Source organism: Ostrinia nubilalis, chromosome Z, assembly GCF_963855985.1.
Source record: "Ostrinia nubilalis chromosome Z, ilOstNubi1.1, whole genome shotgun sequence".
NCBI classification, from domain to species: Eukaryota; Metazoa; Arthropoda; class Insecta; order Lepidoptera; family Crambidae; genus Ostrinia; species Ostrinia nubilalis.
Window position 1 is genome coordinate 10,980,464 of NC_087119.1, and position 24,635 is coordinate 11,005,098.

At 40.3% G+C, this 24,635-nt stretch overlaps 1 protein-coding gene across 1 annotated transcript in view; it reads right to left on the reverse strand.

The window, feature by feature from the left end:
* LOC135086944 (membrane-bound transcription factor site-1 protease) overlaps positions 1 to 24,635 on the reverse strand; it is a 52,402-nt gene that overhangs the window by 427 nt on the left and 27,340 nt on the right. Inside the window, exons 10-19 of the mRNA XM_063981769.1 lie at positions 24,367 to 24,531; positions 8,678 to 8,827; positions 6,420 to 6,502; positions 5,751 to 5,956; positions 4,953 to 5,151; positions 4,696 to 4,759; positions 4,433 to 4,573; positions 3,675 to 3,815; positions 2,852 to 3,032; positions 356 to 544 (exon numbers count right to left, since the gene is read on the reverse strand). Of these exons, the coding sequence (XP_063837839.1) occupies positions 356 to 544; positions 2,852 to 3,032; positions 3,675 to 3,815; positions 4,433 to 4,573; positions 4,696 to 4,759; positions 4,953 to 5,151; positions 5,751 to 5,956; positions 6,420 to 6,502; positions 8,678 to 8,827; positions 24,367 to 24,531 (1,519 nt within the window). The remainder of the gene's footprint in view (positions 1 to 355; positions 545 to 2,851; positions 3,033 to 3,674; positions 3,816 to 4,432; positions 4,574 to 4,695; positions 4,760 to 4,952; positions 5,152 to 5,750; positions 5,957 to 6,419; positions 6,503 to 8,677; positions 8,828 to 24,366; positions 24,532 to 24,635) is intronic.

The following is a 24,635-nucleotide window of genomic DNA, read 5'->3' on the forward strand; positions in this document are numbered from 1 at the left end:
GACATCATAAAGGTAGCAGGAAGGCGCTGGATGCAGGCCGCCACCAACCGGCCATTGTGGAAATCATTGTTCAGCAGTGGATGTTCTATGGCTGAAATCTATACTAATATTATAAATGCGAAAGTAACTCTGTCTGTCTGTCTGTCTCACTTTCACGCCTAAACCAGTGAACCGGTTTTGATGAAATTTGGCATAGAGATAGTTTGAGTCCCGGGAAAGGACATAGGATAGTTTTATCTCGTTTTTTGAAACAGGGACGCATCCGTTAAAGTTTTTCTGTTAGAGACAAAATTCCACGCGGGCGCAGCCACGGGCGGAAAGCTAGTGATGAATAAAAAAGGTAGCTGTGACTCACCGATGCTCTTAGGGTCGGTGGGCGGGTGGTGGGGCGCGAGCGTGCGCGCGGCGGGCGGCGCGTGCACCGGCTGCGCGGGCGCGTGCGGCGCGCGCTCGCACGCCGGCGCCGCGCGCGCGCCGCTCCCGTCCGCCGCCAGCACGCGGGAGTACAGGTGTAAGCGCCCGCCCTCGGCGCGTTGCGGCAATTCTGCGCAGATATTACTTGTATCATATCTAAACCATAAAGTTACTATTCCTTCGATATAGAGCAACATCCACGAGCTGTCAAACGAAACTAATTTTAGGATGTCACTGGATGTCAGTTTTAAAGATTATTTCACTGTTTTGTAATCCTATGTACCGTGTCTCATGTAATGTAATAAACAATTTGAATTTGAATCACTGAACCAGTCACCACCTTTCTGAAGCACATTTCTCATAAATTATTCGATTTCACTCACGTAAAATCTGAAAGTTACATCTCATTTTATCACACAGTATTGCTGCTAGTGGCATCTCGCTCACCCAGTCCTTTGTTGCTCTATTCCGCAAGGTATATTAACTTTATGATCTTAATATATCCCTACTTAACAAAACTATTAAATGTCGTAGAGGACATGACGTATCAAACTCAGCAATGTCATCCTTCCCGACCAGTTCTTCTGTGGTTGAGGATTCCGGGTGAAGCCGGCGCCACCTTCGGCGTCATCACTTTCTTTCCATCAAGTGAAATAAATCAAAAACTTCCTCGTTGAGGATAAGAAAAAAATATCCCCACTGTACAAGATAATGAAGTTGAAAAGATAGCGTACCAAAGCTCTGCTATGCTTCCCGAAAACAGACACTAACTTCAAACTTGGTCGCTAGATGAATAATTAAGTTGCCTCTCCACCGGAGCGGAGCTAGGCCGCGAGCACGCGACGATCCATTTGTTTTTCTGCTTCACTTCTGTTTTGTATGAATATTTAAACTAGCTTACAACTAAGTCCCTACCCGCAACGGAGATTTTATGCAATTCTATTGGTGGAATTTCTTTAAAATATGTGTAATTGGTTGTTTTTTAAACAACTTTCACCTTTACTACCACCTTTGCTCCTTTTCTCCTCCGCTCCTTTGGACTGGCAGCCTAAAGCTGGTTATTTGTAGTGTCCGCTCATTTAAAGAAGATGGTATAGGCACGTCACAGCTGGTGCTCATCTGAAGGTATGATGTGCACGTCTTTAACGCGGGCCTGCGCGGGTAGGGCAGCCTCCTTGAGCGAGGAAGGCAGGTGGCCACCCAAAGCGTACTGCAGCGCTGCCATAAGTAGCTAGTGGCACGTCACAGCTGGTTCTTACCTGAGACAGGCCTGGCTCACTCCGCGCGGTACATCCGATAATTACCTACAGCGAAGCGCCCCGCCGGCGGGTATTATATCAGTCGAGTGTAACGCGCGCGCCCGTCAGGACGCTGGCGTGCGTTGTAGTACCACAGAATAAGTAATAGTACAGGTACAGAAGGATTACTCCGCAAGATTTATCTTTTTTTTCGCTTCCCAAAAATGCTGAAAGGTATGTTGGCCATGTAGGTAATCAATAATTCTTAGGATAGTATAGGAACCTAACCTACCATGACTACTGCTCAGAATGCGTTCGTTCGTTTCAGCCAAATGACGTCCACTGCTGGACAAAGGCCTCTCCCAAGGTTTTCCATAATGAATGCGTACTTACATACATACGTACCTCATGACATATAAGTAGATTGATTATTTTTTCACTAGACAGCAACCCTAACAGCGTAAGAAGAGTTCAGAGGCACGCCATAGAAAGAGACAAAACTTGTAGGTGAATAAAATTGTAGGTACGTAGTGCTGTGCGAGCTGAATTCCACTGTATCGCGTCGCAGCAAGACTCGCATTTATTTAAATCGTCTTGCGGAGTAATCCTTCTGTACCTGTACTATTACTTATTCTGTGCCTGAGAGTATAATATGCACGTCTTTCACGCGAGCCTGCGCGGGAAGGGCGGCCTCCTTTAGCGAGGAAGGCAGATGGCCGCCCAAAGCGTACTGCAGCGCTGCTAGAAGTAGCTAGTGGCACGTCACAGCTGGTGCTTACCTGAGGGTATGATATGGACGTCATTCACGCGAGCCTGCGCGGGTAGGGCAGCCTCCTTGAATGAGGAGGGCAGATGGCCACCCAAAGCGTACTGCAGCGCTGCTAGAAGTAGCCAGTGGCACGTCACAGCTGGTGCTTACCTGAAGGTATGATATGGACGTCTTTCACGCGAGCCTGCGCGGGTAGAGCGGCCTCCTTGAGCGAAGAAGGCAGGTGGCCGCCCAAAGCGTACTGCAGCGCAGCTAGAAGTAGCTAGTGGCACGTCACAGCTGGTGCTTACCTGAAGGTATGATATGGACGTCTTTAACGCGAGCCTGCGCGGGAAGGGCGGCCTCCTTGAGCGAGGAGGGCAGATGGCCGCCCAAAGCGTACTGCAGTGCTGCCAGAAGTAGCCAGTGGCACGTCACAGCTGGTGCTTACCTGAAGGTATGATATGGACGTCTTTCACGCGAGCCTGCGCGGGTAGGGCAGCCTCCTTGAGCGAGGAGGGCAGGTGGCCCCCAAGAGCGTACTGCAGTGCTGCCAGAAGTAGCCAGTGGCACGGCCTCGCCGCGCCGCCCTCTAAGCACGAAGAGTCCCCGTACACAACCAGGCGACCGGACTAAACAAAAGATGACACGATAAAACTTAACTGGGAGCTATATGACATTAAGTTAATGCCCTATAGATATGAGTCTCCGACTAGGCATGACTAGACGACCGAAATAAGGGCTCTTTCAAGTTAGATAAAGAGCCCTAAGGAAAGGATACCCAGTAAAAAAACATTCTTTATTTTTATTGTTTTTTGTGTCCTCCAGGACGGCGCAATTTTGTTACAACTAATATCCCTGTTAACCTTTTTAGCTAAATATGCTAGTTGTAGTAGAGGTATCGCCAGTGTTTAGTCCAGTGGTAGACGAGGATCGCACTAACAAGCGACCCTAGAATCAGCGCATTCCAATATGGACAACGTTGTAATACTGATACGGGAAGACTTTATCCCGATATAACCATCTCTTTTGGTAATCGCCGGTCATAACACTAAAAAGTAGACTGTGAAAGCGATATCTTTGCCTGTAGGTAGACAACGCACTGTACACTTTAAAATTCTGTTGCCTGTTAGCTTTTTTGATCCTGTGATTATACTGTGGAAAAGAGTGACACACTACAGCCAGTATGAATCTATTTTTGAGGCATCGCTCTACCTGTTTTCTTAGAACCTATAAAGTATTAAAATTAGTAAAAAGTAAACTATTATACAAACCCTTGGTATCTTGTCGATGGTATCGTTAGCGTAGTCGCGGGTCTCGCCGTCTGTCTGTAGCAGGCCTAATATAGGCACGTCGACCGTCGGGCCAGACGGCGGCGTGCCCGGGCCCGAACTAGGCTTCTCACCCGTCATTATCTACAAGAGAAATGTAACGACTATCGACAACTGCATAGCAAAATTTCTAGGCCGCAACCCAAATTCTATACGAATAAATTAAGATATGTAGGTGGAAAAATCTAAGGGATATAGTGCCGATGATATTTGTATTCATTTATCTATTAAAGCTCCTTTATTTCCATCTGCCCCTTTCGAGCTTGCCACCAGGGTGGTGATTTGCACTAAATACATGGCGTTCTTTCTTTTTTGACAAGTTTTATTCATAAAAGATCAGAAATTAAGATCCATGTCTCACCCCCCTCAATCCCCTCATGTTTAAGAAAGTCCCATTCCGTCGCAATTCAATTGTTAACTCCAAAAGTATTCATAAACATTACTCAAAGACATGTCATCTTGTAACACGCTGGAATGTAATGTATTTTTTCAAAGATAATGGCAAACTAAAGTTTTTTTCTTCTTTATTGCTTTCGCGGATTGCGTTTAGCCACGACTGGGTTTGGGATTAGATGAAAGGTAGGGTAAAGCATAAATTAAAACTAGAAGTTAGGATTTGAAAGTTACAACCCTAATCAGCACAAAACTTGGGTAAATAAAACACAAGACGATCGCAGAACTTTATTGTCATTTGTTTTTACCTGGTGCCCTTGGTCGCTCAGCTGTGCCGTGATCAGAGTCCCGTGCTCGGGGAAGCTGTGGATGTGTGTCCCGCTCGCGTAGTACATCGGATGGCCGCCCAGTTTGAAGGAGCCTTCGAATACCCGGTCGCCTAGCGCCACCTGTGAAGTTGCAAATGACTTAGAGACAATTGACAGCACAAGCTAAATTTTATATCGTCGACGACAACATTATATTATCATATGCTCTTTGGTCCTATTAGTAATAGTTTATTCCACTTTACCTGATACATGCTGAGAAGATCGTTTAAGGCAGGCACGTTGGAACCGCCTGTCTCTGGTATCCACCTGGGGAAAAGATAATAATATAAAAATGTGTTCTCTCAACTTCTCCACTCTCGCGAGAAAATTGTATATTTTAAAATTATTCTGTGCCAAATTGCGTATATTTTTTATTCGGTAGTGGTCAACTACAGATCATTATACACGATTACGGCAGACCCGTATTCGAATGCTAAGAACATCTCTACATATCACTGACCATTGCCGTGTGTTCTCGTCGTAGAACTTAACGTGCCGCAGCAGAGACGCGTTGTACCAGTCGGCAAAGACTACGAGCGACATGCCCGCGTCCACGGCTTTCTTGAGGGCAGCCATCTCTTCAGGGAAGTACTCGTCTTCGGGATCCACCAGCAGTAGTGCGCCGTAGAGAGAGGTGTCGATGCAGGTCAGTGGAGATCCTGGTTGAAACAATACTTTTAAGCTTTTGAACTCTGTTTTTCACGATTGAAATACCGTTTGACACAGAAAGACCGAATTACTAGCACTTATCATTGTAATTTGAACTTTTCCCACCGCTACGACTCCTGTGTAGCCAAGATCTACAACTTGACCATCAATAAAACTCAACAAATGAAGGCGATGTTTGTCCCGAGGGCAAATTAAACTTAAACAGCTATACCTTGTGTTATTCTGGTCTATAAAGAATATTACTGTAAGGTTCCATCAGTCTTTTTATTAGTTTTTGTGTGAACAAACATTCGTCAATCCATCGATTCTCACAAACATTCACATTTATAATTTTAGTAAACTTTACCTAAAGTTTCAAATTGTACCTATACTTTCGCGTCAAAGACTCATCATCCATCCCTCATCACATTTGTCACTGTGCAAGGCACAAACATTACGAACCCATGACTTCACAGTAGAATCCGTGCTCGAGAGCCATCGGTAAATGTCTCTACAGTTGGTGTATTGGTTCAGTACTTTTCCTTGAAAGAGTAACAAACATCCATCCCTCATTATAACCTTTGTTCATAGCATTAGAACTCGTACTAACCCATGACTTCGAGGTAGAACCCGTGCTCGCGCAGCCGGCGGTACATATCTCTGAAGTTGGTATGCACGTGGTCCGCGTGCCAGTCCAGCGGGTCGTGCTTGGCGCGCAGATCGTCCCGCGGGAAGTACCCGCCCGGGTAGCGCAGGCTGTGGAACTGGTCCCAGAGGAGACGCCGCGACCGCACCGGGACCGGGATCACGCGAGCGCTGTTTACGAGAGCGTTCCATGTATTGATACCATACAGATGGAGAGAGATGCCAACTAATGCGCTGAGTTCGAAACTCAGTGTCGCATAAGAAATTCACGCACACAAAGAAAAAAAATGTGATCACTATCCACTGCGGTCTCAGTACTCAACGTTCGAATAATCTTTAGTACTACGCAAGCAATGTAAACTATTTACATTATGACGTCGCTGCTGTCATCATAGCATACACGAGAAATGTGTTCTGTGTTTTGGCATATTGCTGCGACACTGGCAACGCCCCTCGGCACACAATATAATAACCACAAAGTTCCGAATCCCAGGTGTTGTCGTAGATTGCTGCCATGTCACCGATCTACCGTACCGCCATTTTGTGTCAAAAATTAAACATTCTTTAGAACAATTCGAAACGATTATACATCGTTTACGTAGTTAAAGTTAAAATAAAATCAGTTAAGACCTACCGAATCGGCAGCATCAAGGTCTGGTTGCGCATTGTCTTGTCTCCGAGATCGCCATGGCTTTCTATAGTCACGTTTATGTGGCCCTGTTAACCAAAAAATATTCAATTTTAATACAAAATCCATTTACATACATGTTACTTTACCTTAATTCATAAAATAATGTAAAGAATTCATCCCATCATTACAAAAAGTTATACTCGCGTTAGTCTCTACTTTAAATTGAGATTTAGAATGGAAATCGGATTTTAAACAAGCGTTCATCGCGCGTTTAACTTTTTTGTATTAAGACACCTAACCTTCAAATATCTTCACCTAAATCTCAAATGAGTGCGTTACACTGAGCGATTAGAGCTTAGACAAAGCTTTAAGGCCCACATCAGACAAGTCAAGGGAGATAATATAAAATATTCAAAACCCTCGATATCGATTAACATTGGCGTCGCAAACACTTATGAATATACATGGTGTAAAAGGGATAAGCTAGAACTTTACATAACCCATTGATCTCTCCGGGCTAGTAGCTCCAGACGAAAAAAAACTTTAGCAGTAGATAATCTCTTTGACTAAATAGAAAACCAGAAGAAAATTATCCTTTTTTCAGTTTTGTTCAGTTCTTCAGAATCATCATCATTATCATTTCAGCCATATTACATCCACTGCTGGACATAGGCCTCCCCCAATGATTTCCACAAAGGCCGGTTGGTAGCGGCCTGCATCCTTTTTCTTTCTTCAGAATGTAGTCTATGAAAATACCTCCAAATTCACTAAACAGGACGTCACTAATTATAGTATTTTTTTTACAACGGAAACAGTCATGGTCCTCAGACTGAAGAAAAAGATATGTAATCGTCCTGGAACATCAAGTCATCTATACTCGTACATTGAAGTTCTTGGCTCTTACCAAACTGTCTCTTAAACCCTGTATAATGTACCTACATGAAAATTATGTATTCTTGTTAAATACTCAGTGACATTCGCCGACCAAAATAGACTGAGAAAGCAAACACTAACTTCAAAAAACAAGTTAAGTTTTTTGACAAAATACACTTCATACAATTTTGAAAACCAAATCAAAGAGAATGTAATTAATTAGGCTATCATCTTACTTTGTGACATTCATGCTTACACACTGTTATAGTGAAAATTTATTTGTACAATCCAAAACCGTAAAGGGAAAATTAAATGAACTCGCATCTATTAATGATACTCATCGCTCATCATCAATTTATTGGTTGACATTGGGTAATGAAGCATAATTTAATTAACTATCAGCAATTTACATCAAACGAATGTTTGTTTGGTATATTGGTTATCAAATTATATTAGGGAACGTGTACAAAATGAGTTTATTCTTTATTTTAGATCATTATGAGAAATTATGTATTTCCAAGAAGAGACAGGAATATATTAAATAAACATCATATTCATTTACCTAACAGCTACACACACAATGCAACACAGAAATAGAAACAGGTGAACAAAGAAAGCTGCAATGTCTGAAATATACTCAATAAAATTGAACTGTCTATAGTCGAACTAAAAGTATGGACCATGCGAATCTTTCCTCAACTAATCCATTAAAGTCTGCACTCTTTTAGCACCGAAAAGAGCATTGCAAAATTAGATTTGTCTATGGTCGTACAAAGAGCGTTACTTTGTGATACATACTTACCTGGACGAGTCCACAAAAGTTTGCATCCTTCTCCAACACCGAAAATAATGCCTAAATATGCATTGCAAAATCCGATCTGTATATGGTCCAAAAAAGCATTGTCTTTCTGAATTCTTACCTCAAACAGTCCATCAAAGTGTGCGCCTTTCTCTAACACCGAAAATAATTCATATCTTTCTATTATTACGAAAATAATTCATATCTATATATTTATATCTTTCTACTGTCGAACAAGAACATTTTCTTTACTTATCTTACTTCGACGAGTCCATCAAAGTTTGCAATTTTGCATCCATGTCCAGCGTCGAAAAGAATGCCTGAATATTTCAGGAAGCAAAATTAGATCGATCTACGGTCAAATAACGCATCAAACCCCAAGCGGTCGCATTAGATCGCGTAAATTGATCATCTATTTATTGTCTCGATTCGCGGGGCTTGAAAGACAACTGGAGTTCTCTTCAGGTAACTTAACTCGACTTCGACTTCAGGTATTGACTTGACCTTCACTGATTGGGTTTTAGTTGGCGGTCAAGCTGTAGATCTTGGCTACAAAGAAATTGCAGCGAACTAGAGGTGGGAATCTTACCTCGACCAGTCCATCAAAGTCAGCGCCTTTCTCTAGCACGGAGAAGCTTAGCGCAAGCCAGCCGGACCAGGGCCAGAGGAACTCGCTATGTTGAACCGACACCGCCAACAACACCCCATTCGGCAAGTGGGGATGCCAATTCACGTGTTTCTGTTGGGACAATAAACAAAACATCACCAATCATGCAACCAAGTGATATTGTGAAATACATACATTATTAGTGGGAAAATTGCTTTTGTTTTTAGCTTAAATATTGATTTTCACGTACGTAAGGGTTGGTCGGTTCAACAGTATTTGCTGAACAACAAAGCCGACCCGACCAAATTACTACATTATTGTTTATGTGCAGCAGCAGCTTTTTCCCCGAATAAGTATTTATCTACACATTATTCGATAAACGCTGGGTTGTGCCGATAGTAGTAGCAGTCCTGATAGAATTCTTAATGAAAAAATAATTTTAAATACCGTTTTACCGCCTTTAGCCGTCAGTATCTCAAACATATGGCCGTAGGCCGCTACCAACCGGGCAACATGGAAAGCATTGGAGGAGGCCTATGTTCAGCAGTGGACGTCCTATGGCTGAGTTGATGATGATCTCAAACAGCTAAGTTTCCTAGGTATGGTCTGAGACAAAGAAAATCGACAAAATATCCTAATATAGTTCTTGATTTCATGTTACTTGTTTCCCTGTATCAATAACTACATTTGTTCTCTACAGCGAATAGTTAGGAAAACTAAACACAATACAGAATGGATTTGAACAAGCCACATTCGCAATCAAACTGCAAAAGGACAATACGGGTACATTTGCAATGTCTATGTATATTCAGCGTCCATTGTAACCGATCCATATTCCACTTCGCGGGACAAAAAGTATCATGCTAATAGGTCTAGCGCCTAACTCAGTCAGTGCAGTCAGGCATGATTTGATTTTGTGGAAGGTAAAACGTTTTTGTGACGGTCAAACGTCTTTGTGACGGTCAAGACTTCAGATTTGTATGCGTCATACTGTCACGTTATAATACCAATTTCACCCCTCCCGTGCCGCTATCATGCCTCAGGTACTGACTGATTTAAGCGCTAGACCTATAGGTAGTTTGATTGAAGGATCTTTTTCGTTATCGGATGCGACCGTAGTTGCATAACGAAACGAACTTTGTTCATTTTCCAATTTGTGTGGATTGCGAGTCGCATGGCTGCACTCTCTGCCTGAAGCTACTGTTGATTTTGGACAGCTGCAGTTTTGTTTTCAAACGTTTCGGAGCTTTTTATCAAAAGTTCTACAAATGACTGTAGACATTCTGGTATAGGTACAATAGTTATTTAATTTTAAGAGTTGCATCTCAAACTAATTTGAAAATTTTAAACAACTTGAAAAAATCGAACTGCCTAAGGCGGGATTGAACCCACGACCTTTCGCTTGCCGGGCGACTGCTTTTCCAACTGAGCTACTTAGACACTGGAATTAGACTAAGCGGAAGGTCGTGGGTTCAATTCCCACCTTAGGTAGTTCCATTTTTTCAAATTATTTATAATTTTCAAATTTGGTATACAATATTTTTATGTGTTTAACCTGGCTGACTAAGTTGCAGGCTTCACAAAGATCTACCACTATTTTCGATTAGTAGTATTAGAAGTAAAGGAATAAGAGCCTCGTAGTGATTTAAAAAAGTACGCATGTTGTTACCATTCAATATTTCATAATAAATTGCACATAATGAACCCGTATCTCAGTTTAAATCTAAACTCATAATGAGTGTCCACCATTATTTCCCATTTGCGTCGCGCTTCGCACTGGACATAGATCGATAATAAGTTTCAAATCTCTCCCCATTCTGATTAATTTCATAGCGGACGCAAAACCGTTTAGGTCTCCCCGGGCTATCCTCCCCCTGGTAAGCCTGATTGACGGACCCCTCTCTAGTAACACGGAATGCACGCAAATTGGTAGCCATGCAAATACGACGAAAAACCGTTATGCTTTTTTCATAACTGTATTATTTCAACAAATAAAAATAAAAACAGCGCATTCCTGTTAGGTTTATTTTTATTTCTGTTACTAGCGCACTGCGGGTATTGGTTATTTGATTTCTGAAAACTTTTCAATTTCTAAAAGCAAAAGAATAACCAATTACTCAGATGTAGTCCGCAAACACAATGGAGCGCTGTTTACAATAGACATCTCGGATTGAGTCTATTGGATAAATGCTACATTCGGATTTTTCAAATAAATTCCTAACAATCTGGTTTTCTGTAGCGTACAACTCAACTTATGTACAGTTTCTTCTTCTAAAACTTTTTAAGAACTTTATCCCGTAAGCTTTATGATAAACTTTGACATTTTAAGAGCTTCGAGCTCGAAAGTTCAAATAGACGATGACTTATAAACAAGTCAAACTTAGTAACAAGCACACGTACGGAAGCATACGGACGAAACATTTCAAATAAGTTGGGATTTGAAGATAGTTTATGAAAGAATCAATATTTATGTTCAAACTTAGGTGTACGTTTAATTACAAACTATGATCCGCCATAGTCGTCTTACGTGCCTTGGTCAGGATAGCTGGCTTAACGTGCTTTCGGAGCACCAAAACATTTTCGATCGAAATACCCGCTTGATTGAAAATGTAACTGCATAGTTAACACTAAACTTAATTAAGAGCGTTTACGTCTAGCGTGGCATGTCAAGTTTAGGTAATTTCGATGCTATTTTTATTCACACTAAAATAATTATGACTGTGTGCGTGTTCTCACGCTCTATAGTCAAACCAAAATACTTTGATCCACCATCGTAAAAGTGTGCCAGGCTGTCAAGTGACAGCTCAAGGAAACTATAAAATCTTCAAATCTTCCAACACCGACTCCATAATTATAAATAATGGTATACATTAGTCCTAATCAATAATAAATACGTAAATTCTTTATCAAATAGTAAATTATCAAAGGTTTTTTACTATTTTGAGAATATTTTATACAGCCTATGTTCAGCAGAAAAAAATTTGAATTTTAATGGTGAGAGATTTTTTCAAATCGGTTCTATTCAAAACAAACTTTTCCTGTTTACTATTCTTTTTTTATCCGGAAAATGCATAACATTTCATACCCATTTCATACCATTCACCAGCTGCGGGGGCAGCTAGTGGGTTATGTGGGGTTCTTCCTACCAGAAGGTGGGTAGCCCCTACACCCACTAAAAACCTGACTGTTTCTGCCATGATCCATATAAGTGATATGAGGGAACGCGGGATATCGCCATTGGCTGTTGCCTGTAGCATTCGTCCTTAGCCGCCACCAGACACCTCCATGTCTAGCGACCGAGGCCTGTTAGGAAGGGACAGTTGGAGACCATAAGCTGTCCTCTTGCGCCCAGGGTGTCGGCGGCGGATAACCGGAGTGTCGGCTGAGGCCTCTCGCTCCCCCTTTCCACTGCTTCTTTCTGTGAAAGAACACTTTCACAGAAAGTAAGCACACTATACCATAAGATTATTTGTCTCATCATATATTTTATACTAATGTAGATATTGTTTCCGAAAGCGAGCGGGTTCATTCCGTACCTGTACGCTTCATGCGTTCTCTAGCAAAAGCCGAAAATCAGTGTTCTGCCCTTTTGAGGGTAGTGTTTATACTGAGCTCTTTGCTTTTTGCATCGCTGCGGCACACATCACTCTAACGCAGGGAACTATTTGAAACGCTAGTCATCTTTATCTTATGTTGTTTTGTCACTTTTGTTATGTTGCAACTGTTCAAATTATTACTAACCTGTGTAACAAAATCCAGTGGTGTCACCTAGTGTGTTTCTTGACTATCTAACTTTATTTCGATATTGAATTTAATTTCAATAGCAACTATACATAATGTGTGTGTTAAAAGCATTAAAAAAAGTGTGTTACAACAAATAAACAATTTATCTATCTATCTCACGCCTCTTCCCGATTGGTAGGGAGAGGTCATTTCCAACCGCCGCTCGTTCGCTTAGGCTGGGCACTGTTGGAGCGTGTCAGTCTACTGCGGTGACTCACGTGCCAAGACTGCAGTGTTAACTGACAACCATCTACAGGCTCTCGGCCTATACGGTGGAGGAATGGCCCGAAGCACCCATGGCCCGGTCGCCCTTTGTGTGAGGCGATCATGCCGTCGCACCCACTCCTCTAATACAGGCAGAACTGCCTCTATGGTGCGACGTAAAATTTGGCTGACGGCCAGGCGTACCCTTCAGCACTCTAGGGCCTAGATCCTCAAGCCTCTACCTTTTGGTTTCCACCTCTCGTGGTGCACGTACACGTACATTTCCCCTTGGGACTATAATGAAACACAATATGGCTGGACAACGACTAACTTTTTTTTTTTTTTAATTATTGAACTGAGCCCAAGTGGTCAAATAGGTGGCGCTACTGTTTACATTTTGTTACACATTCCAACATCCCCACTTAACAAAATAATAGATGCATTATAACTACCACATTATTATCCATCACAACATTTCATATCACACATCTCCATGATGCTACAATAAACTAAACACAAATTATTTTCGATCAAATAAACCAAACATTTGTAAAAAATTATAATGTTTCATTTTACATAAACCCTTAGTTAGCAGATCTGCGGGCATCTCTGAAGTGGATAGGTATTTAATTTTTACAATTTCATCAGCAACTTTTTCTCTACAGAAATGATACCTCACATCTATGTGTTTTGATCGTTTGTGGTAAATAGGATTGGCCGACAACTTATGGGCTGACTGATTGTCATTAAATATTGGAATTGGATAGGTTTCATCAGTTAATTCAAACAACAGATTTCGCAAGTATAAAGCTTCTTTACAACTCTCCGAAATGCCCATATATTCGGCCTCCATACTGGACAGTGCTACAGTGATTTGCTTTTTGGTTTCCCAAGAAACTGCACAATTTGACAGCCTAAAAAAGTATCCAGTATAGGATCTCCGATCAATTACATTACTGGCCCAATCTGCATCTACAAAAGCTTCTAACTGATTATTACCATTAGCTGAAAACTTTAAACAGAAAGATTTAGTTTTCTTCAAGTATTTTAAAACTCTTTTTGCATAGGCCCAATGTTGCTCATTATAGCAATTATTAAACTGGCTCAAGAAATTTACAGAAAAAACAATATCAGGTCGCGTGAGCACAGCTACATACATAAGTGAACCAATTAGTTTCTGATAAGGTAACCTTTTATCACATTTCTCACTTTTAGTTAAATTTAGTCTAGGTTCAATTGGTGTCTCTGCAGACTTACAATCAGAAATATTGAATTTTAACAGCAATTCTTCAATGTAACTTTCTTGGTCTAAAGTTATAGTACCATTCTCTTTATCTGTAACTACTCTCATGCCTAAACAATTTTTAATACATCCCAAATCTTTGATTTTAAATTTTGATGACAGAGTTTCCTTTAATAACACAGTTTCTTTTTCATTATTCGAAAAAACAAAGAAATCATCAACGTATAATGCGATAATGGTCTTTACATTTTTATCAATTTTAGTAAATAAACATGGCTCTAGTTTAGATTTTTTGTAACCCATGGATTGCAACAATTCATCAACTCGTTGGTACCATGCCCTTGATGACTGTTTCAATCCATAGATGGCACGTTTCAATCGCAAAACTTTATTTACATCATTATCGCTACCTTGAAAACCTGGTGGTTTCATCATGTACACATTTCCATTTATCAAACCATTCAGAAAAGCAGTGTCAACATCTAAATGACAAATATCCAAATTAAGCTGAACTGCTAAAGCGAACAACAATCTCAAAGTGGAATGTCTAACAACTGGTGAAAAACATTCATCAAAATCAATGCCTGGCCTTTGGGTGAAGCCCTTAGCAACTAACCTGGCTCTGTACCTGATTTTATTATCATTATCAAATTTTCGTTTAAAGACCCATTTACATTGTACAATAGTGCCATTAGGTGGAATATCAACTAATTCCCAAGCATTATTTTCTTCGAATGATTGAAATTCACGTTGCATTGCTAATTTCCACTGTTCACTTTCTGGTCCATTCAGCGCTTCATTTAACGATATTTCACTTGCACTTATTTCACTGGTTTGATTTACACACACACTACTGAAGCCGTACCGATCAGGTTTCTTGCGGATACGCTTAGCCGGCTCCGCCTCAGGGGACTCGGTGGGAAGCCCTGGCTGAAGCATGAAATCTCGAACAGGTTCTGCAAATTCAGTCCCTACCATATCTGTGGAGTCCTGAAAGTCCTCTTCGTCCGTAACTGAACTTTCTCTCTTGGGACTCAGTACATGTTTCTGCTCCTGATCTTCTGGTCTTCTTATGTGTCTCATGTTCCCCACTTCTTGGGTACATTCTTCTCTTTTTTCCTTCATTGGAAAAATGTTATCAGTGTTCTCACTAATGTCAAAGTGTATCACATCTTGTTTCTGTTCAATCCCCTCCTCAATCACAACAATATCTCTTGCTATTGTTATACTGTTATTGCGCAGTGGAAGCGTGCTGGGCCCATAACCTATAATGAAACACAATATGGCTGGACAACGACTAACTTTTTTTTTTTAATTATTGAACTGAGCCCAAGTGGTCAAATAGGTGGCGCTACTGTTTACATTTTGTTACACATTCCAACAGGGACCTATGGTCACCTCGCAACTGGCGTCTATTCTCGGTTGTCGACACTAGCTTTGTCGCCACTGAGGATAAATGGCATAAATAATATCGATTGTCACCTGTGGTGACACATACTTTCCCAGTTGTAGCTACAGGCTTTCTCACAACTTATGACAAATTAGAAAAATACATCCCAATTATGCCTAGTGGGGACGTACACAAATATTGACGCAAATGTCATAGTGCATGACATACGTAAAGTAAAAGTCAAGTAAGACCAGATGAATACAAATATTATTAATTTTATTTTGAACTAGCGGCTGCCCGCGACTTCGTACGCGTGGACCTCGTTTTACTCCTTAGTTCGTAAAATCTGTTGTTTGATATCATGTTGATAGATGGCGTTTCACGGCTTCCCCCGCATGAATATTTACGAAAGTCAAAAACAGTAGTTTGTCCAGCGCTGTAGATTTTAACCAATGACGATAGATTGCGCTTTTTAGACACGTCTTATTTATTTATTGAAATTTATTTGTCACATATCGTCATAAATTATAGCCTATAATTATGTTAATCTGGTTTATAAACAATAATACTGTAAAGTTTCAACAAAATCCGTTCAGTAGTTTTTGAGTGAAAGAGTAACAAACATCCAGACATCCAAACTTTCGCATTTATAATATTAGTAGGATTGTTATACGTCACCACTAATGACAATAATTTTTTTCCCATTTATCCTCAGTAGGGACATAGTCAGTGTCCACAACCGGGAATAGACGGACTGCGGATACTATGCGGTATCCACGAATTACCTCAGCCTGTGCCTCAGTGATATCATGCGTTGCGCTTTTTTGAACAGTAGGATGCTCCACGACTACACAGCACTGTGCCATACTCGAGCCCCATATAGGACCATATAACGCGCGACGCAAAAGTATAGTCAGCGACTCAGTGCAGCCGGGCCTCCGAGATTAGGCATCAACCGGCTTAGTGCGCCGGCGGTAGCCAAAAGCTTAGGGGTGAGACGATTCAAGTGGCCGTCAAATGACCACTGTCCAACTAACTACAATCCGAGGTACCTACCGCAAAGATTTTCCGACTGTAATATGTTGTGTATGTTCCCCTTACAACTAGGTGGGACCCTGCTGGCAGAGCATTCCTATTAACTATTCTGTAACCACCTATTTATGGCAATTAAATTATTAGTATTATTCCTCTTTATAATATTAGTATACATACATAACTCGCTGTTCCAAATTTTCGTCATTCGTTTTCGTTTCATCGCTAAAAATAACTTAATTTTATTTTTCATTACGTCTGAAATAGAATTTGTAGTAAAAGTAGACTGTAATGAAAAATAACAATAAAATATTTTAATTACCACGTGATCGCAAAATCTACCACCAAGATTTTGCGGATACACTATAAAAGTCCAGCTACCTGTCAAAGATCAACGTACGCGTGACACATGTCAGCAGAGCACCGAGCGACGTGACCTCACTCTGGAACGCCTCGAGGCGGACTGAATTTGAACGATTCGTGCGCGGCGTTTTATACACTTGCGAGCAAAAGTATGGAATCACTTACATGAAGTTGTTTCCACGCGATCTTGTGTACTAACCAATTTGTTAGTAACAAAAAAAGTAGCACCATTTTAAAGATTAAACTTTTAACTTTAAATTGATACCAAATTCATTTAAATCATACCAGTATTTAAAAAGATATCCCGGTTGATGTGAAGAAGTAAGGAAAAAGACATGTATCAACTGTTTGATACGTCGCGAGTTGCGGCCTATTTACCCCCCATAAAAGCAAGTGTTTTCGGATTTTTGCTTTCACACGTTGATCCATACCCATCTCCGCTTCTTTTGACACTTTACCTGGGATTCTACACCTTCAGAAGCAGCACAAATCGTTGCATTATTGCAAGAAGGGCTCAGCCAGCGGGCTGTCGCACGTCAGCTCCACATAAGCCAGTCCTGGGTTTCGAAAGTTTTAAGACGCTTTCGGGAGACTGGTGGCTTTATCCCGAGACCAAGTTCTGAACATTGCCGGTGCACATCGCAGAGGGAAAACCGTTTTTTCATGTCAACTTCTCTACGAAATCGTCATTTGCCTGGTATCGACGTCCAGCAAGAGCTCAGAAATATTCGTAGGATAGCTGTTAGCAAGTGGACAGTTCGTCTAAGATATAAACAATAGAATTTGACTCCAAAAAGGCCTGCCACAGGCTTGAAACTGACGGCAGGTCACCGATAAGCACGCTTTCAATTTGCTCGTACACATCTCGATGGGAAGTCGAGCAAGCCACCCCCATAAGCCAATGTTTTAGCGAACCAGCACTGCACAAATCGCTCCCCAGGCCGTCTTTAGACCCGACCTCTTCGACTGCTGCACTGCAAAAACAGTCTGCATTCATCGGAAAACAAAACTCGCCTCCATTACTCGCGTTCCGAGTGCGAGCTGATTGAAAGCGTGCTTGTCGGTGACCTGCCGTCAGTTTCCAGCCTGTGGCAGGCCTTTTTGGAGTCAAATTTAATTGCTCATATCTTAGACGAACTGTCCACTCGCTAACAGCTATCCTACGAACATTTCTGAGCTCTTGCTGGACGTCGATGCCAGTCAAATGACGATTTCATAGAGAGGTTGACATGAAAAAACGGTCATCCCTCTGCGATGTGCACCGGCGCTGTTCAGAACTTGGTCTCGGGATAAAGCCACCAGTCTCCCAAAAGCGTCTTAAAACTTTCGAAACCCAGGACTGGCCTATGTGGAGCTGACGTGAGACAGCCCGCTGGCTGAGCCCTTCTTGCAACAGTGCAACGATTTGTGCTGCTTCTGTAGGTGTAGAATCCCAGGTAAAGTGTCAAAAGAAGCCGAGATGTGTATGGATCAACGTGTGAACGCAAAAATCCGAAAACACGTGCTTTTATAGGGGGTAAATAGGCCGCAACTCGCGACGTATCAAACAGTTGGTACATGTCTTTTTTCTTACTTCTTCACTTCAGCCGGGATATCTTTTTAAATACCGGTGTGATTTAAATGAATTTGGTATCAATTTAAAGTAAAAAGTTTAATCTTTAAAATGGTGCTACTTTTTTTGTTTCTAACAAATTGGTTAGTACACAAGATCGCGTGGAAACAACTTCATGTAAGTGATTCCATACTTTTGCTCGCGAGTGTAGTACTTTTCAAATACTCATAGAAAAAAAATTACAATGAATTATTTTAAATTTCAAAGTAAATATTTTAGATAATATATTCTTCTATTATATTAAGCTATTTTTGTGTTGAATAAAGGAAGAATATTGGTGAAAAAATCACTTTGATTTTTGGGTATTTCACGTTCTTTTAATTTGTGATTTCTTATTGTAAAATGCTTAAATCTAAAAAATTTCTCAGATGACTATTTGCCCAAGGATCTATGCTATAGGATATAAATGTTTGTTAAATCGTTTTCACAGTATTTTTATAAAAATTTCAGCTTGTAAACTGACGCTAAAGTGGAAATTTACAAAACCTGTGTGGACTTATCTTGATAGAATTCTTAAATACTAAACTAATCGCAATATTTTCTCAATTAACTATTTAGACGACGAAATTTCCTAACTATTTATGCCTATAACATATTTGTAGTATTACTGGTTAATGATTGTAACGAGTTGAAAAAGTACTGTTTTTGCGCCAAACGGCGTAAACGCTCTTAACCACTCCACCTGGAAATCGATTTCAGGATTTGAAGATATAAAAAGACTTTCCAAGAAACTTTAAACACTTTCTCGTAGTAAGCACTCGTAGTAAGTAAACTTTCAAAACTACTTATTTATATGCAACATGAAAATAACTTTAATAATGTAATACGTAACCATTTATGAACTTTATTTTAAACTTTACTTTGTTTATCTGTATCCTCAGTAATCCTATAGGTTTCAGAATAATTCCATTTGCATCGGCTCCCTAAAAGCATTGTGCATATGTCATAGTCAAAGGTCGATATGCAGTCTCTCCGCGGAATGACTGGTTTATCCTAGGATTGACCAAGGCTTTCAGGCAAACCCCGAAGTAAATTCTTATTTCGGCCTTTGACTTAGTCAAACCTAGAAGTGCCTAAACTGTTCAGTCAAACGTCGAAACTAAAATAATCTGTTTCGGGCTTTGCCTAGTCAATCCTAGAAACGACTGGCAGACTCGGTTAAAAGTAGACGGCAATTATAGAAAACCGGCCAAGTGCCTTCGGATTCGCTCACGAAGGGTTCCGTGCGACTCTTTTATCCTTCAAGGTACAAAACCGTAAAATAGTAATTTCAACATCGGTCTTGAAACACTTTATTGTTTATGGAATAAATGACTATGACTGATAAATAACCGCAGTAAATAAGTTTAGATACTTTCAGTTATATTATAGTAAACTAGCTTTTGCCCGCGGCTTCACCCGCGTGAAATTTAGTTTGTCACAGATCGTCATATAGCCTATATGTTATTCTGGGTTATAAAAAATAATACTGTAAAGTTTCATCAAAATCCGTTCAGTAGTCCGTTTTACGTGAAAGAGTAACAAACATCCATCCAGACATCCGGAAATCCAAACTTTAGAATTTATAATATTAAAGTAGGATAAGCGGCGCCCCAATACAAAGGCAAAAGTAAAAATCGTTTTATTACACCTAATCTAACAAAGTAAGACATTCTAATTCTTAATATTGAGGTTTGACTAGTCAAACCCCGATTTCATAAAATTGAGTTTCGACGTTTGCCTAACCAAATTAGTTACTCCTAGGTTTGACTAACATTCTTTAGTCAAAGGCCGAAATGTTTGGGCTTTGACTAAGACTTCTAGTCAGACCTGAGGATTGACTAGTCAAACCTAGGAGTGCCGGAACTTCGAGGTTTGACTATAACACATATATCGAATAAATGTACGTAGGTACTGATATTCCCCGTAAGCTCTATCCAGACATCTACGAGTAAAGCTTATTCATCAATTAGTCGGCTTAATAATGAATAGGGACAGTATTCCATTTACTTCGACGGGGTGGCTGGTCATCCACGGACATCAAATGTAGCTATGGTTACAGGTTCGGGTGTCGCCACCCCACGTCCGCATGTGCAGACTAATAATACCTTGTCTGTGTATGCACGCAAATGTTTGCAATTCGAGCCTTTGATCCTCTTTCATACACAGGAAGCGCAAATAAATCGGGGAGAATACATCAAAGGACCTGGGGTGGACATTTCGATATTAATTTACGAGGTATGCTATCTAATTTAGTGGACGTCATTAAAACGCACGCATGGCTAAATCACCGCGTGTTTCGTCGTCTGTGATTGTAATTGATAGTTTCAACTTTCTACTTTTCAGAAACGAATGATAGTGGTGCCTTTGACCATTATAATTGCATATAAATAAGAACATAGGCAGTCGATCTGGAAATATTAATGCGTATACATATTAATTTACTAAGTAAGGCTAAGGCTGACAATAGTGACTGAGTTTCTTGCGCTGCTTCTTTTCAGCACTGGCCCATTTATTGTCCCGAAGCAGCGGTAGGGTAATATTGGGACGTGTAAAAGTGCTTTTTAAAAGCCTATTTGCAAAAATAAACGAGTTTTATGAGTTTTTTAAGTCTTCTATTTTGATCATGTATTATTAAAGAACAACGTTAGGCAAAAGAAAGACTTCATAGAATAATAGCAATTAAGTCGTTTTAAATTTTACTTTCTTTATGATGGTACTATGACATACCACAGAATAATAATAAGTACTACGTACAGAAGTTTTACTTCGCGAAGGTATTTAAAAAAATGTATGCTCAATGTCATTAACAATATGGTGTAATTTAGCTTGTCTCAAGAGTCAAGCAAGTTTGTCAGAAGTTTTGTTGACAAACGTCAGTGATCGGTACTGCGCCGAAGCTATAGGGCTGACTTCGGTAAAATGATGTGACGTGAGGTGCCCATCTGCAGAAAATGGCGGAGGAAATACATGATTTAGCATGAATTATCATGAATAATATTAACTACTTATTTACCTCTCAGTGTCTTGAGGCAACTTAAAAAAATACATTTTGTGTTTTTATTATTATTTAGGCAGTTAAATACTGCACAGTATTTAGTACACCATTTTCTTTATTTTTTTCCATCATACACAAGAATACGCGTGCGTGAGTCAATGTTCGCTCGTATGTGAGGCCTTGTCGAATAGTACTCTTGTAGGGGGCAATCGTGCGTGTTTTGTTTTTGATGTAAACTCGCGGAGATGAACAGGCCTGGACATACTAACAATCACTTATAGAATAGAATAGAACAGAAAGTATTTATTTGTCTCAAAACAGGTTTCATTTACAATTTTTCACAGATACAAAAATCATAAGAGACAAAAAGGTCTATGACTCTAGTGATTGCAGGAGACCCACAAACCCTGTTATTCTGCCATAGCCAAGATATACATAAGTAAATAAATATTAATTTATACTTAAAATTACGATTTACTAAAATTACAAATTGCTATATGAACTTATAATTAGCCAGTGCCAGAGATTGCTCTTGAAGCAGCCAGTTGCGACATCTTTTGAGGAAGGTCGGTAGCGTAAGATCCAATGCGGCGCGAACCGGTGGTGGCAGGTCATTCCAAATTTTTGCAGCGGCAAATCTAAAGCAGCCTCTAGCACTAGCCAATTTTATTTTTGGAATAAGTAGCTGATGCCCCCTGTCTCTAAGCGATCTATTTACGTGTTTAGGAAACAGTTTACTCCGTAAGTTGGCATTTTTGTATCATGCAAAGTGTGCAGAAAACATGTACATATATATTATGTACACACACATAGGGAATGTTGATAGAGCGATTATTACTCGTACTTAACTTAATCTCAATGCTAAAAGCTACTTATAATATAACGTTATAATTTATCATAACACACCACCCCAAACCGCAGCGCAGCGCAGAACCGTGCATTGTGGAAAACCTTGGAGGAGGCCTTTGTCCAGCAGTGGACGTCATTTGGCTGAAACGAACGAACGAACGAACCACCCCAAACATTGCAGACTAATTATTCAACATGGGGTCCATCAGACCCTCCGCGTAGGCAAATACTTTTTGCATCGAAAACTGGGGGCTTAGTCCTAGTGTACAAAACTGAAGCCTTTTTTCAGCGAGGGGAGTTTGATTGCATTGCGCTGGACGCCACCCGCGGGTAGGTAGGGTTGCCAGATCTAAAACACAAAAGCCGGACTCGGTGCTTAATTTGGTCGGACATTTTACCCTAATAGCCGGATATTCAGCTTTTTTTGGTTTCTCCTAACACGTGATGATAAGAAATATTAGGTAATGTTATAATTATGTTAGCCATTGTCTTGAAAAGTTAGCACATAAGCCCTTACCCTGAAGCCACATCTAAAGCCTAACAAACCCCGGACAGGCCGGACGAGAGAATATTTGGTCGGACACAACCGTAAAAAGAGCCGGACACCTGGCAACCCTACCCGCCGGCGTAATGAAGTGACGAATGGTGGACTGTCCGAAAATTGGTTTACGAGAATATGATTTTCAGCCATTCATTTTGATTTCGATTTAAAACTTTACATTAAGATTCATGAATATTTTCATGTTAAATATTCATATTTAAATGGATGTACTCGTATTCAGACCGCAAAATAAATTTTGTTTTGTTCTTTATTTTTTTAAACCTTATGTATTTTTAATTTGTAATAAAATTTGTATTTTGTAATAAAATATGTTTACTCAACTTTTTCGTATCGTGCCGCGTAAGAACATTAAAAATATAGGTATTTTATTTGTCGAAGATTTAAATGGTTTATAAATATCAAATTACAAACAACAAACAACCCGAAAGCTTCTTCAAACTAAATTTCAAATAACTTATTTTAATAAATCAATTTGGAATATGCTCAGTAATTTACGCATTTAAGGTAAATTATGAATTAATATCTATCATCCATTAAACGTCTCAAACCTTAGTGTCTATTATGTTCTAGTATATTCATCATATTCAGTAACATGGCAATATTGATTAACGTTCGATCGATAGTGATTGTGCTCGGTCGAGCGTGATGATGAAGCTCCAACGGATTTGGCTTAACTTGATATGATAGCTATGCTTTGTCTGTCTACGGCATATCAATAACCGATATTAATTACTGCTGTGATTGTCAGGTGGATGTACTAATTGGAAATCGCCCCAAGCCTTTGAGGCCATCGGATATGTCCAGAATTTGTAATAAACATTCATAATGGGTTGTATAAACACATAATTTAAAGTAATGCCGCTAATTTACGTACCTGCAATGTACGTAAATAATAGAGACGTAAACTACATGACAACTGTGTGAATTTTTTCCATGACACCACTTCTACCTGGTGCAAAAAAAAATGGCTATTTACAGCTATTCAACATTGATGACATTTTGAAAGGTATACTTTAATGCTTTGTGCAACTATATTCGTTGTTTCCAATCGATTCTACAAAAACTCGACTGTGTGAACTAAAAAACTGTTACTTAATAAATGAACTGAAAAGATAGAACAAACAACTTGTGTTCACAAATGCAGTTGAAGACATCAAATAGGTACATGGTGGAACGTATTGTAGATTGGAAATCATCTTTCTGGCGCATTCGGGTAAAAATACCTCATCTGATTGTACTAACACTAATAACATCATCTTAGTGGCCAGGATTAGTCCACAGACAAGCTAGACAAATTTTAATGAGAAAAATAAGACAAAAATGTCTGTCAGACTCTAATTTATTATATCTGCGGCTAGCACTATTCCATGCACAAGCTGTAAAGACTGACGGCAGTAACTAGTGATGACTGAGTGTAGTTCGGCCATATTAGGTACTATAATTTTTTTCACCAGCGCTGGTCTGCACTCGAGCTATAAAGACGGAGGAAAGAGCAGTCTTACCACGTGTCCAGAGACACCTTGACAGTTGCTGACGGTCACGTTGACGAAGTTTGGCTGTGCACTAAAGTAGAGCGATTGCGTTCAGTTCGGCCACATCCATACACTATCATTTCTGTGGGAGCTGTATCTGTAAAGACTGAGGGAAGTGACTTACCACGTGTCCAGAGACGCCCAGCCCGTTGATGACGGTCACGTTGACGATGGTTGGCTGCGCGCTGAAGTATAGAGGCTGCGTGCAGTACGGCCACATGTACTGGCACTCCGTCAAGTCGATGTATGGCGGACTCAGGCTCGCTTGCGGCTCGTACTCCCTGAGGAACTGTCCCGAGAGCTCAGTATGCTGGCGAGATAAATAATACAACATCGAAAAGACCGCCTAAATGGGCCTATTCAAATTCTTATTTCATTCATTTGACAGTTTTG